The sequence below is a fragment of the Mytilus californianus genome, unplaced genomic scaffold (genome assembly GCF_021869535.1).
Source record: "Mytilus californianus isolate M0D057914Y unplaced genomic scaffold, xbMytCali1.0.p SCAF_6, whole genome shotgun sequence".
Lineage (NCBI taxonomy): Eukaryota > Metazoa > Mollusca > Bivalvia > Mytilida > Mytilidae > Mytilus > Mytilus californianus.
The window spans coordinates 77,792,786-77,817,563 of NW_026262712.1; the positions used below are offsets into that span (position 1 = coordinate 77,792,786).

At 31.6% G+C, this 24,778-nt stretch overlaps 1 protein-coding gene across 1 annotated transcript in view; it reads right to left on the reverse strand.

Annotated features, from left to right (window-relative positions):
* Positions 1-9,587: 9,587 nt before the first annotated feature.
* The window catches only part of LOC127706477 (leucine-rich repeat protein SHOC-2-like), a 31,332-nt gene continuing 16,141 nt past the window's right edge, over positions 9,588-24,778 (reverse strand). The window contains exons 6-17 of the mRNA XM_052211131.1: positions 23,537-23,632; positions 21,619-21,739; positions 21,046-21,154; positions 19,866-19,959; positions 19,006-19,110; positions 18,213-18,327; positions 17,053-17,177; positions 16,340-16,427; positions 15,323-15,392; positions 14,623-14,690; positions 13,816-13,985; positions 9,588-12,785 (exon numbers count right to left, since the gene is read on the reverse strand). Of these exons, the coding sequence (XP_052067091.1) occupies positions 12,747-12,785; positions 13,816-13,985; positions 14,623-14,690; positions 15,323-15,392; positions 16,340-16,427; positions 17,053-17,177; positions 18,213-18,327; positions 19,006-19,110; positions 19,866-19,959; positions 21,046-21,154; positions 21,619-21,739; positions 23,537-23,632 (1,200 nt within the window). The 3' untranslated portion in view covers positions 9,588-12,746. The remainder of the gene's footprint in view (positions 12,786-13,815; positions 13,986-14,622; positions 14,691-15,322; positions 15,393-16,339; positions 16,428-17,052; positions 17,178-18,212; positions 18,328-19,005; positions 19,111-19,865; positions 19,960-21,045; positions 21,155-21,618; positions 21,740-23,536; positions 23,633-24,778) is intronic.

Genomic DNA, 24,778 nt, shown 5'->3' on the forward strand with positions numbered 1-24,778 from the left:
CTGAAAACATGTTCATAGGGTCAACCGTAACTACTCATTATACAATCAACTTTATACCAATGAGGACAGCTGATAGCAGATTAAAGAGCGCAACGACTGAAATGCCGCACCTAATTTACCGATCAGGATTTAAGCTTTTACTTTTAGTACATGAGTAAAAAAGTATGAAAAAAATACCGAACTCTAAGGTTAAATGCAAAAAAAGGGGAAGTACATAAAGCCTGACAAAATCAAACGCATGACTATCTCAACAAACGGAACGAATGCTCTACTATATCAAAAACGGAACAAAGGAAAACTACTGGCATATTCCTGACTTGGTATAGGTATTTTCAAAGAAAATTGTGAGTTAAACCTAATTTTATAGCTAGCTAAACTTTCCACTTGTATGACATTTTTTAAATAGTTCCACTATATTGACAAAATTAGGTGATTAACCTAAACAGACATAATTGGTAAACTGACAATAATAAGGATCCAGCAGCAAAAACTGTGTAAAAATATACATCACAAACATACAATCACAACTGAAACGGATCTAAGCAAGAAAACCTAACATTGACCAATGAACTTTGAAAATAAGTTCAAGGTCAGATTAAGTTTAACAGACAGACATGTTTACATCAATACCATTTTATTTCATACACCAAAAATAGAATACCTGTTTCTTAAGGTATCTGAGAAACGGAATTGACGGTGAAAATCTAACGATCACCGATCCATGACATGAAATCAGGGTCACATATACCATGCAATGATTATATATACCCAATAAAAGTATCATATTACTCATAAGTGAAAAAATTATGTTAAAAAACCTCGTATTTTTTTAGAAGTCGCTAAACCTTGAAAATGACAAAAAGTCAAAATATAAAAGAGAAAAATATCAGATCATATAAGGCATCTATAAAGAAGATATGAAGTTTCAAAATCTTCTACCTTATGACATATAGAACTTCATACAAATAGTTTACACTGTTGCTGCCAGATAAGCACCCCTACTTCTCACCAGAAAATAAAAACATTGAAATCTTAAACTTTTAAAAATTCATTGGTTGTTCTAAGGTCACCTGGAAATTCTACATTAGTGGAATCCTAAACACAGACATATACCACACATCTCCTTTCATTAACTTTTACTCAGAGAAACTGACATAAGAATGGAAACTGAACATTGACCATGAAAAGAGATCAAGATCAGATGACTTTTGTCACTCCTATTTATTCACAAAAACTAATGTTGACCTAAGTTCTGTTAATCAGTGAACAATGAGAATGCCAAATGCCTTTAAGGATATTTTGGATCATAAGCGAACAAAATACAACATATATGGAACGTCAAACTCTTCCATTTTCATAAATATAGAGCTTTAAAGAATTAGAGACCCTGTCACGGCCACCAGATGATCATTACTGTTGCATTCTGAGCATTTATCTCAGAACTTGACTAAAGTATATGAAAATAATTCACAAGTTCTATGGATGACTCAGGTTACAACATATGAGAAAATTTCAAGTTTTCCATGAATAAAGTTCCACAACTCTGGAATAACAAAATGTAAAATAGTGAAAATCGAAAGGGAGCTTTCTTCCGTCAGTCTTAATGTTGTTTTCAAATTTCATGAGAATTCGTCAAAGGAAATAACAGTTATCGTAGGAAATGTTGACATACAGACGGACAGATTGATGGACTACAGTTTATATTAAAATGTCTAGTATAAATTCCTTTAAAGTCTTAGTTTCTACTACATTATATGAGTGTCATAGAATTTTGATGGTTCATTGAATCTCTCAACTGAAATTTAACTGATGAAAAAAAAACAAAAGTAGAAGTTGCTTGACTTAATTTTTGTGAATTAGTTTATTGTCAAGTTGCGTTTTATTTCACTAAAACAGACTCTCAGATCTGTACTTTTTGTTTTAGGGATGTATAAATACCTTGTCACGTCCGGTCTGTGTTTTTTGTTACTTGTTTTCCTGCTTTGTATCGATCTGATGAGTTAAGCCCTTTTCAACTGATTTTTAAAGTTTATTCATATATTGTACTGTTACACCACTTTCCCAGGTTAGTGGAGGGTTGGGCGCCCGATAACATGTTTAACCCCGCCACATTCTGTATGTGCCTGTCCCAAGTCAGGAGCCTGTAATTCAGTGGTTGTCGTTTGTTGCTGTACATCATATATGTATTTCGTTCATTGTTTTTAGCTCACCGGGCCCGAAGGGCCCCATGTGAGCTTATGCCATCAGTTGGCGTCTGTTGTCGTCCGTCGTCTGTCGTCCTCTGTCGTCGTTGTAAACTATTTCAAGAATCTTCTCCTCTAAAACTACTGGGCCAAATACCTTCAAACTTTAACTGAATGTTCCTTAGGGTATTTAATTTATAAATTGTATCCGAAGTTTTGATCCATCTACAAACATGGCCTCCGTGGCTAAAAATAGAACATAGGGGTCAAATGCAGTTTTTGGCTTATATCTCAAAAACTAAAGCATTTAGAGTAAATCTGACTAGGATAAAAATGTTTTATAGGTCAAGATCCATCAGCCCTGAAATTTTCAGACGAACCGAACAACCCATTGTTGGGTTGCTGCCACTAAATTAGTAATTTTAAGGAAATTTTGCAATTTTTGGTTATTATCTTGAATATTATAGAAGATAAAGATAAACTGTTAACAGCAAAAATGTTCACCAAAGTAAGATCTACAAAAAAGTTAATGTGACAAAAATTGTCAATTGACCCCTTAAGGAGTTATTGCCCTTTAAAGACAATTTTTACACAATTTGTTCATGTTTGCTAACATTTAAAAGTCTTCTCCTCTGAAACTACTGGGCCTAATACTTCTTAACTTTAACTGAATGTTCCTTAGTTTTGATCCATTAACAAACATAATAATTGACTTTGATTATTTATCCCTTGTAATTTTTTATTAACTGTGTATATGCATTCAGGTGTCACAGGTCAAATTTATTCGTTCATTGTGTGTTAATTTACGTTTTTTGATTGAGTTAAGCCTTCCAATTGATATTTTATAGTGTGTTTTTCTATGTTGTGATGTTATACTATTGTTTCAGAAAAGGGAGAAGGTTTGGTACCATTAAAACGTTTAATCTCGCTGCAAATGTTTGCACCTGTCCTAAGTTAGGAATCTGATTACAGTAGTTGTCGTCTGGATATGTAGTTCATACGTGTTTCTCGTTTCTCGTTTTTATATAGATTAGACCGTTGGTTTTTCCGTTTGAATGGTTTTACACTAGTAAATTCACTGGGGCCCTTTATAGCTTGCTGTTCGGTGTGCGCCAATGCTCCGTGTTGAAGGCCGTACCTTGACCTATAATGGTTTACTTTTGTAAATTGTAACTTGGATGGAGAGTTGTCTCATTGGCACTCATACCACATCTTCATATATCTATTTAGATCTACCTGTCAAGTAATCTTCAGACCAATAGGACAACTTATTGTTGGTTTACTGTCCAAAATAGGAAATTTTTAGGAAATTTTACAGTTTTGGGTAATGTATTATCTTTGATATTATTATAGAAAGAGAGAAAGTGTAAATGACAAAATTGTTCAGCAATGTAAGATCTACAAATAAGTCAAATGCCTGAAACTGAAATTACAAGTGAGCGATATCAGGCTCTCATGAGCCTCTTGTTTACATAAATCAGGCCGTTGGTTTTCTCGTTTGAATTGTTTTACATTTGTCATTTCGGGGACTTTTATGGCTGACTATGCGATATATGTTTTGCTCATTGCTGAAGGCCGTACGGTGATCTATAGTTGTTAACTTCTATGTCAATTGGCCTCTGGTGAAGAGTTGTCTCATTGGCAATGATTTTGATATAACTTTCAACTTTCAACAAGAATGCACACGCTGAAATGTCTCTTTACTATTCATGATTTATTTTATGTTGATATTCAGAAAGATAAATTGTTACTACAAGTATCACATAAACTTAACATAATCAATGAACATTGAAAATGAGGTCAAGGTCAGATAAACCAAGCCAGACAGACATGTACATCTTACAATCATCCAATACATCAAATATAGTTAACCTAATTGCTTATAGCATCTGAGAAACAGACTTACCCAGGACAACAAAACATTAACCAAATAACCAGGAAAATGAGGTCATGGTCAGATGAACCCTGCCAGACAGAATGTACACCTTACAATCATTCCATGCACCAAATATAGTTAACCTATTGCTAATAGTATTTTAGAAAAAGAGACCATAACACCTGAACTTAACAATGACCATTGAACCCTGAAAATGAGGTCAAGGTCAAATGAAACCGGTCAGACTGACATGTACACCTTACAATCATTCCATACACAAAATTTAGTTCCCTTCTGCTTACAGTATCCGAGAAACGGACCTAATCATGTAAATTTAACCTTAATCACTGGTCAATGAAATGAGGTGGAGGTCAATGGAAACCTGTCTAACGAACATTGAGACCTTGCAGGGAACCCATATTCCCATCCTTCTACTCATAATAAGTGAGATATTCGAATAAAAAACTATACTTTTTTCAAGCAGTCACTGAACCATGAAAATGAGGTAAGGGAAAACGGACACATGACATAAGACAACTGTATACAAGAGATGAAGCCTCTAGGTTTACTACCCTTTGAAATATAGTTTATAAATAGTTTATGCCGCCGACGGATTGTTATCCTTATGTCTCACAAACGAGACAAAAATGTTGTGTGGAAAAGTTCATTGCCTGCTATAGAAAACTCAATAATTCATTTTTGATTAAAAAAAAAAAGCCGGATGAACAACTTCAAATAGTATGAAATAATCCTGACAAGTTTCATTGAATTTCTGTTTGAATGGATAAAATGTACAAGGCAAGTCGACAGATAGCTCACACACACATTGTAAAAAGCAAAATAACAAAAACACCGAAATGTAAGTTTTTGGATCCGCCACTGTATACTTCAAGACCATCGTGTATTATTTGTGAAGCTGATACGGAATATTTATCAACAAGGTCTTGGTATCTTCCGATCAACTTTTTTAGAAAAAGGACGAGACGTTCTATGACATAACCTTGGTTCATCAACCTGTAACAGAGACTGATATCAAAAAATGAATCTCCCTTACATGTGAGTTGGGGAAAATGGAACCAAAACACAACTACAAAATCTTATATTCAAACTGACTCATGGCACAATACAAGGGTGTCTGCACTGAAAATCCATGCCCGCTCTTCTGATTATGACCTAATTCTATGAGGTCTGAACATAAGCAATTTATCAATGATAATTTTGTCAAGGTTAGATGAACCTTGCCAGACAGACAAGTACACCTAAACTTTACAATAATTCTACTTGTAATATGAATGGTAATTTTTCCTTTGATCTTCGAGTGAGTTAACTTCGGTTATTTTTAGAGGAGTGCGTTGACTGAATGATTTTTTTTAGTTATTGCACTCTCCAGTCCCGCCGTGTGTCGCTTGTCATAGGAAAAGCAAAGAATGGGAGGACCTTAGACCAGTGCTCTAACTTCCATCTCAAAAGTTGTTATTTCACTGTCTAGCTCCGCCTCCTTTGCCTAGTAAACTATGAAATCAATGACCATAAAATGTCCTAATAAATGTAAACAAAATGCATACACAACAATATATCAATAAACTGCTTCGCCTTGCACAGCTGGATACGACCGCAGAAGTCCAACCCTGAACAGTTGGGGCAAAAATGGACACAATATTCAAGCTTGATTTTACAGGCCTGAATTTGGATTGTAATTAAATATTTGACACATTATAGGTTTCTGACACAGAATAAATGTAGTCAAAGAACTTGAAATTGGTTATATGATTTGAATTTATATTCAATTGAAGATTTTTTGCTTTTGTGCAATACACTATGCTGTATTAAACCCCCCGTCAAACACACTTTTTTTTTGGCCAAAAAAAAAATATTTGAAGAATTTTTTTTTTTAATTTCTGAAATCTGAAATGAGAAAAAATTGACCCCTAACAATTTCTTATTACACCCCCCCCCCCCCCCCCCCACACACACAAAAATTCTTTCCCTCAAGATATGGTCATAATCTCAATTAAAATTTCCAATGGAATTTGCAACCATAATTACCCATTTAAATTTACCATAGTGCTAACTTAAATCTATTTTATAATAGAATTTAAAATATGGTGTCAAATCTTTCATATGGATTTTTTTGTAAACAAAACAAGATGCAACATTTGTAGATATTATTACTGGTCTTCCTTTATAAATATGCATTTCTGTAAACATAATTTAAAAGCAGTGTAAGGGAGGTAATCAAAACGTTGTAATTGGATTACCTCCCTTACACTGCTTTTAAATTGTCTTAATTGTTCTGTAACCATTACTTTATACATAATTCAAAAGCAGTGTAAGGGAGGTAATTCAAATGATGTATATGAATTACCTCCCTTACACTGCTTTAAATTATGTTTTGTACTAAAGTATTTGTCCATTAACCAGGGCACCCTTGTTTTTCCCCTTTTTGCACCTAATTCCTAAACGGTTTGAGCCATAACCCCCAAAAGCAAATCCTAACCATCCCTTTGTTGTATGGAAACTTGTGGTATAATTTCAGAGAGATCCATACACCGTTCCACTAGTTATTGTCTGGAAACTAGAAAAATGCTTATTTTGGCCCCTTTTTGGCCCCTAATTCCTTAACTGTTGGTTTGTGTTTTGTTGTAATAAGCATTGTGTATAAGATTAATAACATTTGGTTGAGGCAAACTAAAGTTAGACGGAAACAAAAAATTCAGCAATTTTTCCATTTGTAAAGGGGCATAACTCTAGAACGGTTATAGTGACACCACCAAAATTCACACTTGATCTGTGTTTTGTGGTAATAAGCATTGTGTATAAGTTCCATAACATTTGGTTGAGGCAAACTTAAGTTAGAGAACGGAAACGAAAAATTTTGCAATTTTTCCATTTATAAAGGGAAATAACTCTAGAACGGTTAAAGTGACGCCACCAAAATTCAAACTTGATCTGTGTTTTGTGGTAATAAGCATTGTGTATAAGTTTCATAACATTTGGTTGAGGCAAACTTAAGTTAGAGAACGGAAACTAAAAATTTTGCAATTTTTCCATTTATAAGGGGAATAACTCAAGAACGGTTAAAGTGACGCCACCACCATTCAAACTTGATCTGTGTTTTGTGGTAATAAGCATTGTGTATAAGTTTCATAACATTTGGATGAGGCAAACTTAAGTTAGAGAACGGAAACTAAAAAATTTGCAATTTTTCCATTTATAAAGGGGAATTACTCTAGAACGGTTAAAGTGACACCTCTAAAATTCAAACTTGATCTGTGTTTTGTGGTAATAAGCATTGTGTATAAGTTTCATAACATTTGGTTGAGGCAAACTTAAGTTATAGAACGGAAACTAAAAATTTTGCAATTTTTCCATTTATAAAGGGAAATAACTCTAGAACGGTTAAAGTGACGCCACCAAAATTCAAACTTGATCTGTGTTTTGTAGTAATAAGCATTGTGTATAAGTTTCATTTCATAACATTTGGTTGAGGTAAACTTAAATAAGAGAACGGAAACTAAAAATTTTGCAATTTTTCCATTTATAAAGGGGCACAACTCTAGAACGGTTAAAGTGACGCCACCAAAATTCATACTTGATCTGTGTTTTGTGGTAATAAGCATTGTGTATAAGTTTCATAACATTTGGTTGAGGCAAACTCAAGTTTGAGAACGGAAACCAATTTTGGGACGTACATACAGACGGACAAGGGTAAAACTTATTGCCCAAACCGCTACGGCAGGGGCATGAAAATATATCTCACTGGATGTATAGTAATTTTCTTCATTCTATAAAGGCCTATCGCCGTGAATTGATCATGCTTCAAATATTGGTATTATAAAATGTTTCCTTCTTATCACAACGATAAACTCCTTTGAAACTACACGTCATTTTCGAGTTGGAGGGTAGATAAACATCGTATAAAATTTTGCATCACCCCCCACCCCCCCTTTCAAGGGAGAAAAATATTCTACAACACGCAAATGGCTATCGAGCCTGAATCCCATGGCAACAATTCATTTAAATGTACCTGTATCTGATACACAAATCCAACTGACATCTGCTGCATGTGTTAATTTTTTGGAAATCAGATATAGTAACCCGCCACTATTTGATTGACATATTGAAAAGTACAGTAAAGTTTTATTGGTCAGCATTTAACCTTTGACGTGTGTCATAGCCCATTAATGTTACAAATCATATATAGCCACGCCTTACTCATTACCATATTTAATCCACTCAAAGCTGCGCTTTTCGTGAATTAAATACGTTAATTCGTAAAAGTCGTGCTATATATATAACATAACAAATAATGTAACTTATTATCACTGAAATGTTGATGTAATCACAAAAGCAAGCTTGATAAATGAAAAATGACTATGAAGTCAAGGTCAAGTGAAGCCTCTCAGAGAGACGTGTACTTTTTAAAATATACCTGGTGAGTATTGTATCGTTAACCTATCATGTATAATTTGAGGAACAGTTTTGTAGCTAAAGTGGATAAAGTATGAAAATGAGGTCAAGAACGTATGCTATATGTCAGAAATATTCCCCTAACCAATTCACATACCGAAACTGTTAACCAATCATCTATAGTTACTGAAGAACAATCCTCATAATGAAAACTCATTTTGGTCACTGGAGCATAAAATTCAGGTCAAGATCACAAAGAATATATCAATCAGATAATTACTCCTCTTCCAATCAACATACCTTATTTGTACCTCAGGAATAGACCTCAACCTATACCTTATATGTACCTAAGGAATAGACCTCATCATATACATTATGTGTATCTAAGGAATAGACCTAATCCTAAACCTTGTATGTACCTAAGGAATAGACCTCATCCTATACCTTGTATGTACCTAAGGAATAGACCTCATCCTATACCTTGTATGTATCTAAGGAATAGACCTCATCATATACAGTATGTGTACCTAAGGAATAGACCTCATCCTTTACCTTGTATGTATCTACAGAATAGACCTCATCCTATACCTTGTATGTACCTAAGGAATAGACCTCATCCTATACCTTGTATGTATCTAAGGAATAGACCTCATCATATACAGTATGTGTACCTAAGGAATAGACCTCATCCTATACCTTGTATGTACCTAAGGAATAGACCTCATCCTTTACCTTGTATGTATCTACAGAATAGACCTCATCCTATACCTTGTATGTACCAAGGAATAGACCTCATCCTATACCTTGTATGTACCCAAGGAATAGACCTCATCCTATACCTTGTATGTACCTAAGGAATAGACCTCATCCTATACCTTGTATTTACCCAAGGTATAGACCTCATCCTGTACAGTTAACCTGACCTCAAACTACATGTTGTTGGAAAGAAATAGCGAAGTTTTGCCTACTGTAACATTCATTCCAGGTAAGACAAAATCAAAATGTCATAATTATGTGTACCAGAATAAAACAACAAATTAGACGACTCATTGAGTTATTCCATGATACATGTATAACCATGTAAACTGAGTTGTAAACAAATAACACAAACAATTGAGTAACTGTTTAACATTCATTTAATATTGATGATAATCATATAATGATATGAAGACCAAACAATATGTTCAGTCTATAAACACTCCAGTCTTCCTTTATACAAAAGTTACTGTGTTTTACAGATATCTATACAGGAACTCATCACACTGATTCATTTAAGGAATGAAGCATAAATATTGTTAGATATATACATATACAGTATTTCATTAGTATTATAGTTTATTTAAAAAAGTGATTATGAAATAAATACATATTGTCCCTCTAAAAAGTTTGAAATGTCTGCAATATGAAATTCCCATGTCAGTTTTCTTGTTTCATTTATTAAGGAGAGTTGATAAGAGTTTCTTGTTGTGATGTCATTTTTAGTTTTGGGGATTTCTTGAAAGTTGATACATATTTTTTAATCACATAAAATTAAGAAGATGTGGAATGATTGCCAATGAGAGGACTTTCCACCAGAGACCAAATAACATAGAAGTTAGCAACTATAGGTCACCGTACATAATACCTGCCAAAATTAAAAGTTTCACCTTATTTTTGCAAGTGTCTTGTATTTTTCACTATGCATTTTGAATTATATGAACAGCTCTAAAAACTATTCAAATTGAAGTTCCAAGATTTTCGTCTCATTATTTACATAAATATCGCTTGCAACAAATTATACATGTCGTCCAAATCTGAACACTCAGATTAAATACAATCATTTTTCTTTCAAGTCATCAAAAACAACAAAATATTTGTTATGTAATTGATCAATTTGGCAATTTTGTATCATGATCTATTTGTTGGGATCATATTTAGGCAATTACAATCCTGTATTAAAATATGTCATCATAAACAAAATTTAAAAGAATGGAACTCTTCTTGTTAAGATATCTCCAATGAAACTGTATCAACTCCCCTTAAATGAAGATTTTCATATTTAAAAAGATTATTTCCAGATAAATACCTAATACTATGTTTACCCTATTACATATTTGACTATTAAGCAGACCTCAAATAATATTTTGACTATAATAAACAAGAATCTTATGAACAGCTGTAGCTTAAGAAGATAAAATTTACCAGAGTGCTGAGCTCTGTATTCTTATAAAACATCAGTAACTTTGATACAATATAAAACTGTCAATTAAAACAAGATAGGTACATTTGACACATCTCTAACATAAATTAATATCACAAACAATTATATCTATTTGCATTGTACAAATGTCTTGAATCTCTATTACGATTCTATGGTACAATATCACTCTCAAGTGTATTATGTTGTATTAGTAGCATCACAGTTGTCGTTCTTCTCGGGGGAGTCCACAATGAAATAAATAATCCACTTCTAATGTTTACACCATCACGGTTTACGATCACAAAATGAAGCTTAACAAAGACAGGACACAACATGCATGTACAATACTGAGTTCAGCAAGGAAGATTTAAGGGACCATCTCAAAACAATCAAATTCCAGATGATATTTTGACAACAAATTGATGACATTCATGACATAACTAAGTACAACAAAAAATTCTTCTCTCTATCAATATTTGTTTCTCTTCTTTTTTTACTTTTTTGTTTGATTAAATTTTATTTCAGGATTTTACCTGTTATTGAAAAAATTACAAACTTATTGCATTCAATGATGAAGCAAATTATTTAAACTGCATTCATTTGTCCATAAACTTAAACTACTAAGTGCAATGCTGTGCTGCATCAAGAGAGAAATGAAACAAGGTGACATGGCATTTAAAACTTTTTACTTTGTGCCCTATATATCACTGACTGATACCATTACTACACAAGAATGTGTACCCATAGGACACCATGCCCCACTCACACTATATTCCCATGTTTAGTGAACTGCAAAAATTGGGTCAAAAATTAAAAAATACCCATTATATTGAACATGTGTATTAAGTTTCAAGATGACGAGATCACAAATGAATGGTAAACTACATGGACCAAAAACTTTAATATGATAAGGGAACGGACGAACGAACAGATCAACGACAGACACACAGATTGGAAAACATAAAAATGCCTCCTATTGTAGGTTGCCCTTAACAATCAATATCAAAATTTTCTTTCTATCCAAGACTGTGATAGAAAGAAAAGCAAAAATGTGTTCACATGAGTAATTATTGCAAAAAAGTAAAAACAACAAAACAAAATAAACAACAATATGGCAACATTTCATGATAAAAAGCACCAAATAAGTAAAATATATGAACAGACTTTTAAATCAGGCAACATTTTCAGCTATAGAATATATATAGGGAATTTGTTCATAAAAGAAATTTTAAGATTTAAGCACATAACTGTTCTAACCCTTTATCTATACCTAAATTAATTTGGAGAGCATATATTCACTATTGAACCATGTCAAAGTTACTGTATATATATTTTACTATTGTCTGTTCTATGTAAATTTAGGTTCAAATTAGCCATCTTCTCTTCATAATAGTTGCAAGTAAAGAAAATTCACTATCAGATCTTTTTTTAATTTTTTTATTGAAGCAATATTTATCAAAAGCTTTATTTTGTGTTTTCCCCTTTTTACATGTATTGCTAGATTTGATCCTCCTTAAAGGATCAAAACAGTCAGTAAGTTCTCACTTAAGCTATCATGGTTCACAGTTAGGAAAGCAAACTGTAATAACAGTTATTGCGTGAATAAAAACCAACAAGTCTACATGTGGGTGATGTGCTTAAACCATAAAATTTTGTCATTTTTGTAAAACTTAAAAGACTTCACCAGAGTTCAAATGATGTGTATATAAGCAAAAATAGGTCACCTTACAGCCTTATACAATGAGAAAAAACATATTGTGCTGTATGCTTAATAATTCCTGAAACTGCTATCTCATACAAACAAGCCCTATACATAGTACAACTGAAGTTAGAAGGTTGTCATACAGATAATACTGTCATCAACATTTTCATTGAAAACCCAGGAAAACAGGTTTAAACTACCATTCATAAACTTAGTACAATATTATTGTATAGCCACACACCACAAGCCTCTATTTTTCAAAATATCTTTGAAAACTATATAATTTTGCACCAAGTTTTGAGATGGTCCCTATTTTCATCACAGTTTTTATATATAAAAACAAAACATGTACGATGTATCCCTCAGAGCACCACATGACCTTGTTGATCACAGACATTACATCTGACAGCTGTATGGACTCTGTATACGCAAGTACTGAAAAAGAAATAGAACTAGTTTTCAATATCATTAGGATTTGTTATAATTTATCTCAATATAAATGAGCATTCACTAAGGGCTGTTCCATAAAAACATACATGGGACCCAGGGAAGACACTTCCAAATCGCAACTATGGGTGGGTCTATGTTTTTGCATAATGGAAATGTCAGTGAAATTTTAATTTGCCTCTATAGGTGGTTACCCCATTTTTAAAGTGCCTTCCCTGTGTACCATGTATGTTTTAATGGAACAGCCCTAATTACATTTATAGTTTATTTTCTTCAGACATTACATAATATTTATTCTTCAGCAGTTTAAAATTATTATTGCTTCCCCATTATTATTATTGCTACCCCATTAACTCTTTAAGGTTAAAAGTCTTTTAATTTTATGACAGATATTGAAACTGATGTAAGAAACTATATCATGTATCATATTTAGAACAGTTATTACTATTATCACTGTGTGTTAATTCACTATTATTCATGGGTTACCAGTAATTGTGGATAACATGGGTATGGGTGTTTGTGGATTGAATGCAAAATTTGACAAAACTACGAAATCAAATAAACAGGAAAATACAATTTTTCCTCAACCTATGAAAATTTGTATCCATGAAAATAAATGAATTCACAGTATAACGACCTTATGATTTATCTGCATGTAGAGGAAGCACGCTTGTTATTTGTATAGAGTCAATTAACTTCTTAATCCTTTTTGATTTCCCGAGCAATTGTTGCTGCATTTTTAGAGCACTTTTGTAAAGTATGCAATACAGTTTAGAAATGTAAACTTCAACCTGAATTTAGATGATAGTTGTGTAATTTCTAGAAAGTTTCAACTGTTTGAAACCATAAGTAACAAGAATACAACAAGAATACATACATTGAAATGCTCACCTGCCTAATTGATATGATTGAATTAATGTTGAAGTTCTTTAGATCAGGACAGATATCACAAAAACTAAACATTATCAATGTTATGTGAGTGTGTTATCAACGATATGTAATCCTGAATCTGACCTACCTGTATGACAAGTGAGGGACCTTTTGCCACTATTTCTGGTGGAATCTGACTTAATGGACAATTCTCTATACTCATTATCTGTAGATTTCCACATAACACCAACTCGAATGGTAAGCTGTGAAGATCTGGGTTGTCATTAATGTACAGTGATTCTAAGTTCTCTAATGACCCTGAAAATCAAAGTTAATCAATTTATGGCTAATGAAAAAATCATTTCAGGCAACTGGTTGAAGTTTGGTTCAAGTTGGAAGTATTATCTTAGAAGCATGATTAATAAACAGCTGGACTCTTAGGGGAAACATTGTTTAATAACTTTTATATCATATTGTATACATACATCATGTGTTTTTATATAAGCTGGAATTTTTTTTTTCTAGTTGTAGATCATACATTTGTATTAATTATGACTATATGTTATATTATTAATGTTTATAATTTCTCTGTACCATGGATTTTGGTTTATGAGAATAAAGATATATGGTCTTCACAAACTATCCTTAGCTTTATATTAAATGTAATACTAAACCTGAAGATCTTGTCTTTGTTCTGATGAATTCAACATTTGACAAGTTTTGGAATATTATAATTGACTATCTCCAGACAAAGGAGTTCTCAATTTTGCACCGACAGGATTTTTTTGTATAAATAGTATGAAATCGAAAGTCTGAATTTTAGAAGTATTTTCTCTTATTTATCTCTTTATTGTAATATATTTGAGAAATCCAAAATGGTTTCTTATAGAAATTAATCATCTGAACAGAAGTTGATATTAATACCCCATTCCAGCACCGACAAAATCTAACCTACCTATTTCTGCGGGAAGCGAAGTGAGATTATTTTCTCCAGCACCAAGGTACTCTAACTTGGACAGGCATCTAAAATATGAAAGTTGAAAGTAAGTTATCAATAAACCAGAGATGTACACACAGCAACATCTAGAAGAAAGTATTGAATTTAGACAAAAAGAGAGAACATACTGAAATGTCTATCCTAATTAGTTATAACTTAGTCACAGCTTTAAGACTTATCACTATAAATCTACCTATATGTATGATCTTCTTTAGGAGATGTTAAACAACATTCATGAAGAGTAACACACACATTTACATTTTGTATTTATATTTTGATTGAAGCTGCCATGGACCGAGCTGACACCTTTAAGCATAAATATATTGATTTTTTTCCACTACTATCATGTGATATACAGTGCTTCTAAATAATTTTGTTTATCGGATAAATGAGAGTGTATTATATTGAGTCAACAAAAGCAGAGCCTTATCAGACAAATCATTGATAAATTTATTTATGGAAAATTGACACTGCATCACATCAGACAAAATTATGTAGACTATCTTAAAAGTAGCCAGGTATTTCGACTTGAATAGATCATGTGAGACTAGATTATGAGTATGAAATTTAAACTTTTTACATTTGTTTTTCAGATGTTCCTATATCATGTGCTTTACAGCCTATGTTTTCAGACATAGAAACAAAACAAATGACTCACCCAATTGCTCTGGGTAAGCTCGTCAGTTGATTTGACTGAACAACTAATCTTGTCAATTCTTGTAACTGACCTACAAAGTAATACAACGATTCATTAATTTCCCTTACAAAACAATAAAATAATTAAAACATGACATTGCAAGTGAAAACTACTTTTCATCTACCAAAAAAATGATACATAGATAAGGAGGAAATATTGATAATACAATAAAACCTGTTTCGAAGGTCATCTCTATTAAGCGGAATCCTGTATTGTCAGGTCACCCTCTTCTTGTCTCGCTGTATGTATTTTGAACCTTGATTCAAAGATCACCTCTCTCATAAGGCCATTCACATTATTATGAATTTTCTACTATAGAACTATTTTTCAATGCAATTATTCTGGCATTTTGGGTTACTTGCCAAGTTTTATTGAGTTTTTAGGTTCAGTGTTTTATTTCTTTAGTCACAATCAATCAATTTTCTGAATCAAGGTATGTTCACATTTTTACCCTGCATATTGTAATATGTGATGTCTTTTATTTTCTTGTTCAAGTAAGTGTTCATTCTGTTGACAGCTGGAATAAGCAGGTTTTTATTGTGTGCTTTACTTTTACAACATACGGTCTAGACAGGCAAAGGGAGAAGATTGATCACACATAAAATGGTAATAAAACCACCACATTATGTGCTTGTACAACGTCAGGCTATCTTGACCATGTGTTGTTCATTGTTGTTTGTCTTTTTGTCTTTTCTTAAGAGTCAGGTGTTGGTGGTTGGAGTGATCTGTTGTACTGCTGTATATTTTCTGGTAATTTCTGTTTTCTTTTGTTAACATCTACTATTGTTGATTAATTTCAAACTGATTTCTCTGGGCATTTATTTATAAGTACACCTACCATAACTTTAACAAAGATTTTGTTATTTCTTGGACAAATATATTGTTGGTGTTTTGATTCTTTTTCAGTAACACAATAAAAATTGATTTTTGAGTCAAGTTTATTCCCATAAAATTGATAGTACAGTTTAACATGCTTACCTATTTCTTGAGGTAGTGATTCTAGCTTATTTTCTTCTAAATCAAGAACCCTCAATCTTTTTAAGTTGCCTATACTTGGAGGTAATCTCTGAAAAAATTTAAAGAGTTTATATTTTTATGATTTATCTATAAACATGTGCAGTGTACAGAAATATACCAGGTGTATCTTCCAATACTTATTTTACACCTTTAGATTCATTGATTTATGGTCAGATAGATTAGTTTCATTTTTTGTAAAATAAACAACCTACTTTCAAAGGAATTACAGCTAACTTCAAAAATACATGAACATTATACTGTCTCTAATTTTATTCAATATGCCTGTAGCCATTAATTGAGCTGAATTTTGGTTACTTCTTTTATATTTGTGAGTTACAAATCGAGTGCTATTTTGTTTCGGATTAACTACTGTGTTGTTAATGATCCCACTAGTGGAGCATGAACTGGATACCCTTCCAAGACACCTTAGTTCAACTCCAGTTTTTGGTGGTATTCATGTTGCTCATTTTATAGTTTTCTGTGTTGTGTTTTATGGACTGGTGTATGTTTGGGATCTTTCTTTTGTCTATGTGCTGTTTTTCTTTCACAATTAGTTTCTGATTGTCCCTTTTTTAACAATTGACTGCTCAAATGTTTACCTAATGAATTTTCTACATATTCACAGTTAAAAAATTTATAATTACTCATCGTTCCAAAATTTCTAGAAAACTTACCCTTAATAAATTATTACTAAGAATGAGGACTTCAAGTTTCTCTAGATTCTGAATGTCATCAGGAACTCTTGTCAGCTGATTAGTTCCTAAATTCAGTTCTACCATATTTACCCAAGTACCGATATCTGCAAAAAATTTTTAAAAATTGACATCAGTTTATCACTTGAACCTTTTTGCTCAGTTTTACAAAAGATCCCCTTCATTCAATTAAGTATTTCACAAGTTTCTCAAATAAGATGTCATTTTAACTCAGTTTTCTATTATGCCAAATCTATTATGTTTTCATGTATCAGTTCTTAATCCCATATCAGCTTTGGTTTAATGATGATCAAGGATATGAAGTTGAAGTCACATCAACTTGACACTTAGTACACATTTCAATTTGACGTAAACTTTTTCAAATACATGCCAACTAGGGTTTTGTCACCAATTTTGACGTTCACTTTCATTGAAATGTGATAGTGTGATCTTATAGCTCTAATTTGTTTTGACAGTTTACATAGGAATTTAGTATAATAATTGATTTTGAATTAAATTCTTAGAGCATTTAAAGTAGTTTCTAAAATTTAATTGAAATCTGCTTACTGTGCAATTTGGTAAAAATTCACTGCTTAAAGTGTGATACAAATTAGACTGCAACAAGTTTTGATATCTAGAACAGTAAATTGTATTTACCTTTACAAAAACAACAAATATCACATTTTGCGTGACAGAAAAACTTCTCCACATAGCCTTTTTATTTCAAAACAAGGGGCATATCTCTTTTAAAAATAATTGATCGGCACTGTTTTTCGAACTTGTCCAAGACATTGCTAATATAAACCTATGATATAAGTTTCATAAAAATCTGGCAAGAATTGTACACATGAGAGCGCTAACGATGCAATTTTCCATATAATTAATGTTTCCAAAGGGCATAATGCTTTCAAAAATAATTGATCGGCAATGATTTTCGAACTCGTCTAAGACATTGCTGAAATAAACATAGGATATAAGTTTCATAAAAATCTGGCAAGAACTGTACACGTGAGAGTGCTAACAAGACCAGACGGACGGACTGCCAGCTGGTATTTCTATGTCCCCCGCAAGGCATTCACAGGGGACAATTATCCCATCCTCTATAATGCACATTTAAACTTTCCTATAAATAAAATACTTACCTAATGGCAAGAATGTAAGCTGGTTATCCTTCATATTGAGCTTCGTTAAACTGGCTGCTCGTGAAAATATTCCTAGTGGAATTTTGTTTATCTGGTTGTGTTCCATGTTTATTGACTGTAAGAAAAAAGTAAATAATTTAAATAATGCTCTTTCACAAAAACATGCAATTTCAAAATTCATAGTTGGCAACTTTAAAATTTCCAAAACTTTTCAAATTTAATAGTGTTACAGCTCTTTTCAAATCCTCACATTTACTCCCTGCATTTAATGCACGTACTTTTTCACATCATGCATATATCTTATAGACCAAAAAACTAAACAAATCCAATAAGATTCAATTGTAAAAAATTTTTTTAACAAAACATTTTCTTTGTTCCACATTATTTTAATAACTGTCCAAATTGTTCTACAGGACAGATAATGTCTGTTGCATAAACAAAACTACATATAATTGCATGGTTTCATCATTACAAAAATAAACATGATAAAATTATGAAAATTAAAAATGTATAAATGTAAATTCAAAAATGTTTGCGATGTTTTTATTATTGCAGGACAGATAGATTTCAAAATAATAAAAACCTGCATTTTAAATTTTGATAGCATTATTTGTATGCAGCATTTCCAATATAGCAATAAATAAATAAATAGAGGAATAAATTCTCTCATTGTTGTCCATAGTTCAACAATCATAACTAATACACACAAAAAATTTACATTTGCAGTATTTTATCAAATAATATTTTTTTTAAAGTAGTTTTATGTTGTCTTAAAAACTTTAATTCCACTTACATAAACAGAACAGAACTGAGCTGGCCCTCCTGAAGGATAAGACTGAAATGCATTTCTTGACAATGTAATGGAATTCAGTCGAGTCAAATTTGACAGCAGTCCCTCCTGAAAATAGAACACACACATACTTTAATTTCAAGAGAAACTACTTTTAATAAGCAAATTTAATATGTGTCAGAAATTTCACGGATAATTTTACATACATTATCTCTTGACAGTATTGTCTGAAGACTATATGCCTCATGTAGAGAGAGTGCAACACACAGTAAAGACCACTTGAAACAATTCTTTGATCCTTAGGTAGCAGCCCTGTTATAAATCAGACCCATGGTTTTCCTGTTTGAAATTTTTCTCATTTTGCGACTTTTTGTCATGTCAGGGCCTTTTATAGCTGATTAAATGATATTGGTTTTGCTAAGTCATGTTGGAAACCATACAGTGACTTATATTGGATTTCATCAATGTTATTTGGACTATGATGGATATCAGTCTCATTGGAAATCATACCACATCTATTTTTTTACAGTTGCAAAGTTTCTTTCTTATCCAATATACCCTTTTTTCCAGTCATCTGGTCAGTCAAATTTTAAGAAACTACCTATTAGATTTAATGTTACTCCTGTCATCATCCTGAATATGCATGAAAACTGTGCCAATGCACATAAAGCAAACAACAATAAATTAATCCTATATAATATCAAGCTCACAATAAAACAGGACACCTATTAGGATTTCAATGAACCTATAGGATGAGTATGTTGGCCACTAATAAACTGATCTCATATTTATAAGATACATTTCAGTTAAAAAAAAATAAAAAACAAGAAAATGCAAACAAATTTGGCTGATTTTTAACTTACCGGTAACTGTGAAATTTTGTTTCCTTCCAAATTGAATTCATCCATAAGAACACAATTAGCTAAGGACTTTGGAATACTACTTAAATTATTATATCTGAAATTAAAAAGAAAAAACATTCAATACTTATGTACATATTTTTAACATTATAATTTCTTGGTCTACCATTCACTATATGTATCTGCATGTGCTTATGGATTACTGGTGTAGTTGATATATATATATATAATTTAAAGAAATGATCCTGAATATTTGTTTTAGCTTTGAGATGCTTATCCTTAACTTTATTAATTTTGCGTTCTATCATCTTCTTTGTTGTTTTTTTTTTGTGTTAATAACAATTGGGTCTATTTTTGTTTTGTTTCTTAGAACTGGAAAACAATTTTCTTCATGATTTGGGATAAAAACATGAATTTGATTTGTACTTTTGATTGACAACAGACTTTCTAGGTAAATGAAAGAATCTTAATTTCAAACTATCAATGCAAAAGGTAAAAGTTTCTACCATAATTATTCAACCCAAAATGGATGCAGTATGAATATTGTTTTAAACATGCTTGGGAAAATCAATTAGGAAAAAGCATTGATAATAGCATGCCCAATTGCTTAACAGAATAAAGAATTCATAATTCTTCTACAAATTTCTTTTACAAAAATGGACAAAGATACAATGATCACAGTATGGACCTATATTTGCACTTGATTGTCAAAAACTATGCTTAACAAAGTTTACAACCTTAAGTTAGAAGTGTTAGAACTTGGTTATCCTTTTTTGTATATCTTTTTTAGCCTATTATCATTTTCCTGATTAAAATAAAAGAATTTGTCTGAGGACATGAATGCCCACGCTCAATCTTTAACAATGGGACGGACTGACGGAAAATCGCAAGGAAGGAAGACGGAAGAATGGACAGTCAATGGTAACACTTAATGCCTCCGTCGCCTAAGGTGAGGGCATAAAAAGTCTCTGAAATATCACGAAAATAAGATAAGTGCGAACAATTGCAGGTTGTTATAGTATTTCTTTGTGTTGGGGTTTTGCTCTTTTAATTTTACAAAATTGTACACTAACTTCATGTCCTACAATATCCTATATGACATGAATTAATTAACATTTTTGTCCTTTTTTCTATCAGATATAGCCACAATTTTGAGGTTTCTATATATGCGATGGCACCTTACCTTAAACCTAATCTGGATAAATTCTTCATATTTCCTATTGTTTCTGGAATATCAACTAATTCATTGTGTTGGAGATCAAGGGAACTTAGATTTACACAATTACCAATTTCTGCAAAATAAATTATTCATTGAAATTTAGCAACAAAAATACTACACTGAAGCATTTAACTTAGATACTGCAAGTACAAACATTCATTTATTACTTGTTGATCATATGCCATGTTTTATCAAACTTTAAAAGGTTCTTGGAATATACAGATGGACAGCTTGTATCATAAAATTTTTTTTTTAAAGTTTTCGATAATCTGAAATTAACGAAAAAATGAATGAAACCAAATTTTAATAATTTATGCAAACATTTGGTTCATAAATATAAAATTTTAAATCTAGCTTGAAAACTGAAGGTGATAGCCATAAAAACCATGTACAATATATACAAACTGACTATACTAAAAAAACTGTCCAGATCAAATGTTTTATTTCTAATTTGAAAATGTTGACATTTTCAACTAAACAAAGTTGCTAAACTGTGTTAATGCTTTATTTGTAAATATTTGAACTTGGTTAACTTACCTTCTGGTAGATGTTCTAAGTGATTATGTGAAATGTCAAATGTGACTAAATTGACTAATTTTCCTATTCCTTGCGGAAGCTTTGGTATTTTATTTTCTCGTAAACTTAAAATCTGTAAATTCTGAAAATAAATTCAAAATGAATTACTTGAACATTTATAAGTTTGGATACAGTAGAATCTAAGCAGTGATCTTAAGTACTGTTTAATCTATAAAACAATTGCAACAAATGTCAGATCAGATATAATTGGTTCAGACAAATGAACTCACTACTGTAAATTTAGAAATTATTTTGAGGTTTTTATTTAATAGGAATAGGTGAATATGGCAATATTAAGAACTCACATTCTGATATCTGATGCATATAAGTCTGTATGCAGGTTTTCCTAATATCCCAATAATTACACATTTTTGTCCATTCTTTGAAAATCGCAATAAAAAATGCATGCGGAAATTTCTTAATTCACAGTATCTATTATGTAATGATTTGTGTATATAATGATCCAACAGTATCATGAATAACATTCTCGAAGCGTTAATACAAATGTAAAATAAAGAGCTGCGCCATGAGCACATGATACGACCGTCGCTTTTTAACGAATAAAGTTCCATAACTCCTCAATGTCATATCAGAAATAAATGTCTGAAAACTGGAAAATCCAACCTTTTTTTATAAATAAAATCCAATAACTCGAAAACGTAAAATCTAATATTTATAAAAATCGAAAGGGAGCTTACATCAATAGATATAATAAACAATTCACCAAAGTTTCATGAAAATTGGTTAAAGCATTTTTGAGTTATTGTCGGACATGTTGATGAGGGACGGACAAACAGACAGACAACGATTTACCATAATACGTCCTGTAAATGAGCATATAACAATGCTTTAAAGTTCATTGAATATACAACAAAATATCTTGTTTGATGATTTAAAACACAATTGCATTGATTCTACAAGTATACTGCAACCATTTAAAATCGGCTCCAACCCTTTCAGATATTTATTGAAATTTTACAATGGGTGATCCAATTAGATTGCCTAAACTGATTGATTTGCAAATATAATTGATCATCAGAACATCGCTAGACAGTTTTAACAATGTGTATTAAATAACACAATTTCTTAAATAAACTTTTGACACAGATACATGTCTTATCTGTATGTAATTTTGATAGTTTAATGGAAATGTTGAAATTTAAACATATTAAATGGCAAACCTTTAAGTTGTGAACTTTACAAAACAATAAACCATGACTCAGAAGCCAAATAATCTTCACGGAGATGTGATGTCTGAATGCTAATACAACAGCATAAGAAACAACATTAACCTACCATATGTGGTTCCCCTGAAAATAAATTGATCTGAACACAAACTTTAACAAATTGTAATCTACACCATTATCAGCACAAACAGGTTTTGCAAAGTAACACAAAGACAAAATATATAAATGTTTACTTGTTTTTTTCTGCAAATATTCAATCACCTTTCTAAATAACTAGCTCATCATTTGAGCTGCTTTCATCTTGTCAAGGTCTGAAGATCATTTTATAAGTAGCTTTCAAGATGAACATCAGCATTTTAAAGACCTGTTTTCTTGCTTTATAATTTGTTTTACTCATTAATTAATGAAGTATCATACACCATTATACTGTGGATTCAGTTACTTTCATAGGTACCAATTTTGCTGGATTCTGGATTTCACTGTTTTTGAAAATTCTGCTTGCAAGCCTTTATGAAATTAGCATTTGTTCCATGAAATACAGGAAAATTAGTTCCCCACAAATAATAATGTATTTCCACTCTCAATTTGATTAGAGTACTATATTTTGATGTCTTTTCTATGAATAAATGAGGGTGTTGAAAAGCACCAGTTGTTTAACCCTACCTTCCACTTGATAAAGCTCCAGTACTTACTGTTAAATTCCTAATAGCATCATCTACATGTCGGATTCTGTTGAATCTCAAAAATAACGTTGTTAAGGATCGTAATTTATAAACAACTTCTGGAATCTGAAAGAAAAAAATGTTTTTGTTATAAGTTCATTTGTAAATTAAGTAAGAAATTTTATTAAGAGACTGAACATATGTAAAATCAACAATAAATATGAGCTTAAGAAAGCTCTTACAACCGGCTTTGTAAGACTTCCAAAAAATATAATTAAATAAACAACTTACACTAATAAATATAATTAAATAAACAACTTACACTAATTTAAGTGATGACTAGGTTTGATAATAGTATATCATAGATAGTGTTTACATGGTTAAAGGCTAATTTGTTTGCAATGAATTTACTAATAGATCAATCCCGAGTTGTTTTTTTAAGAAACAGTTACACCGATGACGTCATTGAACAATCGGTTCTTACTGTGATGTAATAACATAATCATTGTGACATAGGAAATGTACAGATTAAACACTTTAATTTGAAAGTCATCTATATCATTTCATGTATTTCATATTAGGTTCCAGTATTAAACATTACTTTTTCACATGAAGTTTGGCCAAAGTAACTTCACATTCTCGAGAGAATTGATGTATACTTTATATATCTATATTGTAAACCACAGCTTTTATTGTTTAAAAATGTACATGTACATGTATTCAGATTTGTAATTGTCCAACTTTTCTTCAAAATGTTGTCTTTTTTTATCATTTTCTGTGTGTAAGTCTTTCATTCCTCATTTGCAACATATCTTTTAAAATATATCAAATAATTGCATTTGATCATCAGGGGGTTTTTCTGGGTATTTTGGGAAAAAGGACCCTGGGCAGTTTTGGGAATTTTTCATGGGATTTTTAATGAAATTGGGAAAACCCAACAAATATACCTGATTTGAGTTTTAATGTGGATAGTTCATTAGAAATTATTTTTTTTGTGAAAATAAAGCAAGAAACTACATGATTGCCATTTATAATTTTATTTTCCTGTCCTTTTGGTTTTTAAACTTGACAACAAGGCAATCAAGTTTATTTAAGTATCTAAATACCATACTTCTTATTGCACACATGTGATGAGAATTTACCCCTTTTTCACCTTCAAAAACAGTAACAGTTTAAAATAATAAATTCAGGGATAGCCTAAATAAGATTGTTTTTAACTGGCCAAGCAGGCTAACACTTTTCTAAATTCACTTGCCCTTCCAGATTTTTACT